We start from the raw sequence: 7,115 nt of genomic DNA, 5'->3' as shown, positions 1-7,115 counted from the left end.
TCGGTCAGATGGACATCCATCATCTTCATGATCGTCCTGCTGGCGGAAATCGACGTTGGCAACCTGCGAGGGCGCCTGCTCAGCATTTTTATGGGAAATCTCTGCGATGTTATATCTTTTGCACTTAACGGGGAATCCGGAGAGGGGTTTTCGAAAGGATTCAGGGTCTTTCAGATTTTCTTCGCTTTTGTCAGCTGCGGCTTAGTTGAAAAAAGAAGTTAGGCTTTAGCATATGGCAAAATCCTTTAAAGAAATTGCTATCCAATTTTAAAAGTTCTTCTATCAAGTTCTGGCAATCTTAAAAAACTTCTACACCAATCATAATAAGTATGATAAGTTATCATTAAGTCTAAGAAAAAGTATATGAAATAGAAATTAATTTTCAAAATTAAGTAACCTAATATTTCCAATACTATAATATTTGGACAGTATTCCCATTTTTCTATTTATTAGTTTGTTAAGTTTAGTTTAGGCCTCCCTAATTTGTGCGCAGTTCTCTCGTTAATGCTTTAATTCAATTATCACTATCATTTCGCATTTCTCATTACTAATCCCCTCGTTTAAGCTTGTCACTTGCACTTAGCCTTCGTAATAGCTTGTATTGCATAATTTTTCAATTCACTTCCGTGTTGTTTTCGAAGTCCTTCGTTTCCAAGTTCAGGCTAGTTCCAAAATCGGGCGCTCGTTTCGATATAAGTTCGTTTTGGGGCGGCACACTCGCGCGTCGATTTTATTATTTTTTGGGAGAAATGGTGATCGCGCGTACGAAACTCTCGCCTCGTCGAGATCCAAGCGCCAACTTCGCAGCGCTCCAAATGCGCCAGGGAAAATCCAAGCCAAACTGCAGAACCTACGGCAACACACAAAAGTCCAAGACGACGACGGAGCTGCGGCGCAGAAGAACAAGAACGTGTCCCTCTGCGCCAGTGTGAGTGCCTGTGCGCTGGTGTGTGTGTGGAAAGAGCAGGAAAATAGAATGCATTGCGGCTGTGTGGCCCAATGGAGTGGGAAAACTGCGAAGCGCCGCCGCCGCCGGAGCACGAGGCGGAGTCGCTGGAGGAGATCGGGGGAGCAGATCGGTTGGAGAGAGTCAATGTGCTGCGAGTACTGGAGGTTCTATCTTTCTAATCTCCACCAGCGCCAGCAACAGCAAGAGCAGCAGCAATAACAGCAGCCACACAAGCTGCAACAGCAACAACTTGGAAAGCCAGCTGCAGCCACATTAGAAACTGCTGCAGCAATAGAATTGGCAACAGCCGCAGCAACTGTTGCAACAGCAACAGCGCAACAGAAACATGCATTGCCACTCTCGCTGTTGCAGCTGCATGTTGTTGCTGCACTTTTCCATTTGCAAACTCTTTTCCTGGTTGCTATTTTCAATTTCTATTGCCGCTGCCGGCGTCGCTGCCAACGTCGGCGTCGACTTCCAACATTTCCAAGTGCAACAACACATCCACTCAAGATCAATTTCACACACACTAGTGCAGCGAGCGAGAGCGATAGAGAGAGACGCGGACCGTTACTTAGTTTGCACTATCCTCGAGGAGGAGGGCAATGGGCATGTATGTGTGTGCGAGAATGAGAGAATGCAGAAGTGGGGGCGCCTTCAAGGGGGGTCAAGTCAAAGAACCTTCAGCTGAGCAGGCAGGAAAGAGAAAGGGCGAACGGCAGAGTGGGAGAGCACATTCTGCAATGCGGAAGTTTAAATGTTGCATGTTGCTTTTGCGTTTGCGGGCTGTTTTTCACCCAGAAGAAAGTGGAAAACTGCAGTTTTTGGCACGAAAATACTTTCTTGAAAATTATTTTTGAAGATCAAATGAAGTATACATATTAAGGAATTTGCTACTGAGTCAAAATGGTTGAGAGTGTTTAAACACGAAAATAATAAGCAAACAATGCCAAATTTTGCCAAAAAATGAATTGAAGTTCAAGGACAATGATACAAAACTGTGCAACTCACAAGGGTGAAAGCAATTAATGCTATTAAGTTGGTGTACAGAAATCTCTAAATGTAGCGATTTCAAATAGTACTATTTTCCGTTTTCCCTAACGTTTTCCGCAATTTTCCTGACGAACGCCTGGCGCAAAAGGGAACCAACGAAAGTCAATGATCAGCGGCGGCGCCGACGTCAACTGCATGCCAGCTTGCCATTTTTCCAACGGGCGGCAGCGAAAGCAACCAGAAACTGTAAATAACAGGAAAACGGCAACTGGGCGATCGGTGAAGCCACATATCCACGATCCTCCGCGAAAGCGAAAAGCCAGCGAGCAGCCGAGGTACGACGACCAATCGAAGCGATAACTCCGCCGCCCCCACCGATCCGCCGAATCAACCAGGCTGTGGCATGCTATATGTCCGATTGCGTCGGGCGATAAAACCTGATCTCCGCAGACACACCGATACGCCACGCACACTCCTCCAGAGACGCTCACCCATACAGAGAGACGTGCGATGACGACGAACCAGGAAGAGAAAAATGAAAATGCCGCTCGCGAAGATTGTGTAATCGAATCGAGCGAGTGTGTGCGTGTGTATGTGTGTGAGTGAGAGTTGTTTAAAGATGGGCGGGTGAAAAAGGGGAGCACTATTCTTATTATTACTGCATTTCACTTATCATCTCACGAGGGTGGAGGGGGGAGGTGGGGGACAGCTGCCTTGGCTTCTTCGCGTTTTTCGCGTTTATTTATTTTGCTATTGTTGGCTCTACGTTCACCGCTTTAAGTTCAATGACTTGTGGGCAACGTCATGGGCAACATTTGAGACAACAGCAACAACAGCGAGAACAGCAGCAGCAACAAAGTGGCGCAAAATGCGTTTGGTTTAAATTATTTGCTTATTATTATGCCACTGCCGACAGCCTTTAGATTCTACACAGAAGAAAAGTGATCAAAATAATAATTAGCAGCTGCATTAAGTGCATTATCAACAACAAAACAAGTTACTTATTTGATCTGATATTATTTATGAAATAATTGGTCTTTCACTGAGTAAAGCAAATGATCATTTTTAATTGTACAAACAAATATTTTAAATTTAAAAGTTATGTTTCTCTAATTTTAAATATTTAATAAGGGATCCTTTCTTATGATATCCAATACTCTCTCCTCTCTAATATTTTCTTGTAGTGTAGTTGCTTGATTTTAGCCCCTTGAGTTCTGATTCTTGTTTACTTTGCGCATTTTTTATTCGCCACCATTTGTTGCTATTGTTGTTGAGGCCTGACTGATTTTGATAGCACTCGGCTGGTAAACAAACTCTGCCTCAATGAACGTTAGAAATTATCACTCGATGGGCGATGGGGGAGTGGAAGTACAATTTGCGCCCAGTTGAAGATCAAACAAAGACCGAATTTAAGCGGAACAGTAAACAACTGAAGTTCGCAACTGAGACGCAAAACGGTGGAGGATGCTATTGGCGATTTCCGCGACTATCAGACACCCGTTAAAGTGAGAAATTTTAAAATTCTTTTAAAAATAGTAATAAAAAAAATTCTTAAAAAAATAAAGTTTTATGAGACTTGTGGGCGTTAGGGTGTACGTGGCAATCTTCTGAAACAAACGAATCCGCTCTAGAACTTAAATCAAACGAGCATGGCCAGATCTACTCGTGCTGTGATCTTGATCAATAATATACATATATACTGTCCGAAGGGCTTTTCAGCGAATCTATTAAGCCTTTTCAACGAATATAACTATCTATTTCCTTCCCCATGACGCCGTTCTAGTCCAGAATACCAGAAAGCACAGATTGCAAGGAGAAGCGATGCTTCTCGCAGGCAGGAAAAGCTACGAATACACTTAACATAAATGTTGAACCTTACAATGACAAAAACTAGTTACTTATATCTAAAGAATATTTAAATCGTATATATTTATTTAATAGCTTGGCATAAAACAAGCATAACATACCAACAATTCAACGAGAAATTTCTATAAAATAGTAAATGCAGATTATAATCTTAAATATGCCGAAAAAAAGAATGGATTTTCCTCAGTGAGCGGTAGGAATCTGGGACAGATTGTGTCGGAATGGGCTGGCACCTTCAGCCAACACAATTCACTGGGCGCTGTTGGCATGTAGAGTAAACTAAGCCAAAAGTGGCCCACATTGCGAGGTGCAGGGGTGGTATCGAACTGGGGGAGCAAGAACTAGAGGCGGCGAGTGTCAGCAACCTCAATAAAATGTTGCCATTCCCTAGGTCATGATCTGTTTCGTGGGCAGCTATAAATAACAGCCGCCGGGAAATGCAATCAAACGAAACGGGAAAGAGGCGGGGGTTAGGGGTGGACTCCACTCACCCAGCAGGATGTCACTGCATCCCGATCCGGAGTGCGAGCTCAGCGAGGAGACGTGACCGTCCGACGGACTCTGGGGCGCTTCCCTCAGCGGGCTGCTGGGCGTGGTCGGGGGCGTGTTGAGGCAACGCTGGCTGCCCAAAGCTATAGACTGCGGTCCGGTCGGGGATTCAATCTTGATGTAGCAGTTTCCAATCACAGGCAGTCTGCAAAAGCATTTGAAATGAAATTATCAGCTGTGAATCATTCTATTGAGATTAAGGCATGTATTATATTATTTTTTCTTGAACATATAAATTCTAGAATCATTTTGAAAATACTTTATTATATATATTAATGTTGTTATAGATTATTATCTAACATATACGAAGCGGTTTTTGATCCTAAGGTTACAAAGAGCAAATATCATCAAATCTACATCTCATAAAATATTGTTGCAACTAAAATCCGGGGTGGTGCAGTGTTTGCCTGCTTGGGTTTCCACAATGTCAATGCCAAAGGTAATTGCGGCGAGAGAAAGCCGCAGTGTTGCTTTAAAATTCAAGTAATTATCGTTAGCTCGAGTGGCTCGCCCTGCAGACCCATCCCTTGTTTATTTCCCTTGTACGCTTTCAACTCTTTTCCCCATTTTCCGCTGCCATTCGACCCCCTTCGCACCACCCGCTCATCTATTGTACGTAATTGATTGGAAAAATGGCCATTCATGTTAAGTGCAGGCGGCTATGGCCATTTATTCCAAGAGATATATCGGCGGGAGGGGCAAGACGCCGGGCTTCTGTATCGGCCATCTCTCTCCTGGCACAATTCTTAACTCGTTTTGCCTCGTAATTGGCCATTTTCCCTAGTTCAGGCCCGGCATAGAATTTATTGAGCATCAGCGCCTTGCGGGCGAAGGCAAAGCCATGCGACGTCCAGTTTTCCACCCACTATGATCGATTGTTTGTTTGGTTGTGTTGAAACTTAAGGAGGTTTTTGTTAGCCTTAGCAATTCTTAAAGTTGTTCAGCTTGACTAGATTTATTGCACATGCATCTGAAGTTGATGGCACCATCAGCAGCTAGGCCATGACAGAAGCAACAAATCTAGCTGGCCGTATAAATCAAGTATACGCAATCTGCATTACTCATACGCCCTGTGGCTTAGGCCAAACCAAAAGAGAGCTTGCAGCAAGAGGATAAAAATCAATAGATGCTTTGCATGTGCCGTCGTCCTGCCATCTACTCACACATCCTGCGGCTGCTTTTCGCATTTCCACATGTCCTTTTTGTATTCTCCATCTTTTTTTGCCTTTTCTACTTTGTGGCTAGTGATGCTGTTGCCTGTCATTGCATTTAGTTGCTATTTCCCTGCAAGTGTGTAGTTTGCCTTTGCAATATTTCCACGTTGTTATGCACTTCACACAAGTGGAAGACACTCGGGCATGCCTTTGTTGTTGGTCCCGGGTTACTGATGTTCCTGCTGCTTATATTGTCACAATATTTTCGCTTTTCAATGCGCCGCTCGAAAGCACAAGTGAAATATTTGCCCATGTGGCATTTTAGATTCAGTCTTGGCAAGCAGTCCTCTGCCATTTTCTTCGTGATGGTTCTTCCCAACGCCCATTGTGTGCGCTAATATCTGCAAAAAGGGACATTTGATTTATTCGGAAAAGCCATCGATTGCATGGGGGATTTTAATTTATATTTATATGTAGATTTTGTTCAAAGGCTGCGCCTTTTGCGAAGTAAATCTCATCATTTGCCATGCACTGTCGTCGTTTATTTCCATCCGCCTGCCATGTAATTTTCACATTTTTACTCATCAACGCCAACGTCATTCTTCACGAGATGACTTGCCCGCGGCCACCCATCGCCCACTTCCATTGTGTGGGCGTGGCAAGCCGGCTACAGCAGCAAAAGCAGCAGCGGCAGCAGCAACAATAACCACGGCTGCAGCACAGCAGATGCTGCCTGCCTGCAACTGCGGCTTTTGTGTGTGAAGGAAGTAGGTTAGTGGCTCACTCGTCAGCCAAATGAATGATGGAGTAACTGCGGCAAACTGTGGCTGAAAAGTTCCCATTCTCTTCGTGCCTACACTTTTTTCCCCATTTCATCCCGGGCAATTGTATGGTTAATTGAAATAAGGGAGATAAAAACAGAAAAAAAATGAAAGCACAAAAGGGGGCAACCACTTTGGCTCAGGTGTGGTCATTAAATGGGGCATGTTTGCGCACTATTTTTAAGTACTAACCTGGTTTTGATGGGCTGCTGCTCCGGATTCTGTGAGTTCTCGTTGATGCTGTGAGTCAAACCCGTGGTGTTTGAATACTCCATGGATTGCCGGCCCTCCAAGGGGCTGGCTGTTTTTCCGAGCTGTCACTAAAATACATTTAAGCAGCTGCACCACCGATTTTGGTCCAAACAAATATGATTGCACGCCTTCGAAGTGAAAGTATTGCGACTCGGAACGGTCTTTTTGCGCTGCGCCTAAAAGATGCCACTAAATGTTTCACTTTCACTGCATAACGTGTGTGTGCTTCCGTTTGCCTGTGTGTGGGTAGGTTTAAAATGTAAAGCTTTTGGGGTTCCTTTAATTTTAATTTATTCCACGTATGCACTTCACTCCACCAAATTTCTTTGATGTTTCTTTTCCAATCTTATGGGGAATCCTTTGCGGAAATGCTCTTGCCGTTTGGTTGGCTGCAGTCATAACTGCCGTGGAATACTGTAAATCGGCTTTTGGCCACTGCAGCTTGCCGTTTTTCCGTTTCGGCCCGTGCGGAGACCGAGCGACCAGCCTCTGGGCCCGAAAAGCGCCGACGACTACAACAGCGACAGGACG

General features: G+C 44.4%; 1 protein-coding gene across 1 annotated transcript; it reads right to left on the bottom strand.

Moving 5' to 3' along the window:
• Positions 1 to 4,199: 4,199 nt before the first annotated feature.
• On the bottom strand, positions 4,200 to 7,085 carry LOC116801031. The gene is made up of 2 exons (XM_032718312.1): positions 6,525 to 7,085; positions 4,200 to 4,502 (listed from the first exon to the last, which is right to left on the bottom strand). Exons 1-2 carry the CDS (start codon positions 6,605 to 6,607, stop codon positions 4,223 to 4,225), a joined length of 363 nt encoding a protein of 120 aa, XP_032574203.1. The 5' UTR covers positions 6,608 to 7,085; the 3' UTR covers positions 4,200 to 4,222.
• Positions 7,086 to 7,115: the final 30 nt, after the last annotated feature.

The sequence above is a fragment of the Drosophila sechellia genome, chromosome 3L, assembly GCF_004382195.2.
Source record: "Drosophila sechellia strain sech25 chromosome 3L, ASM438219v1, whole genome shotgun sequence".
NCBI lineage: Eukaryota > Metazoa > Arthropoda > Insecta > Diptera > Drosophilidae > Drosophila > Drosophila sechellia.
Note: the sequence above shows the minus strand (reverse complement) of the source record. Positions and strands in the feature narration are given on the sequence as shown.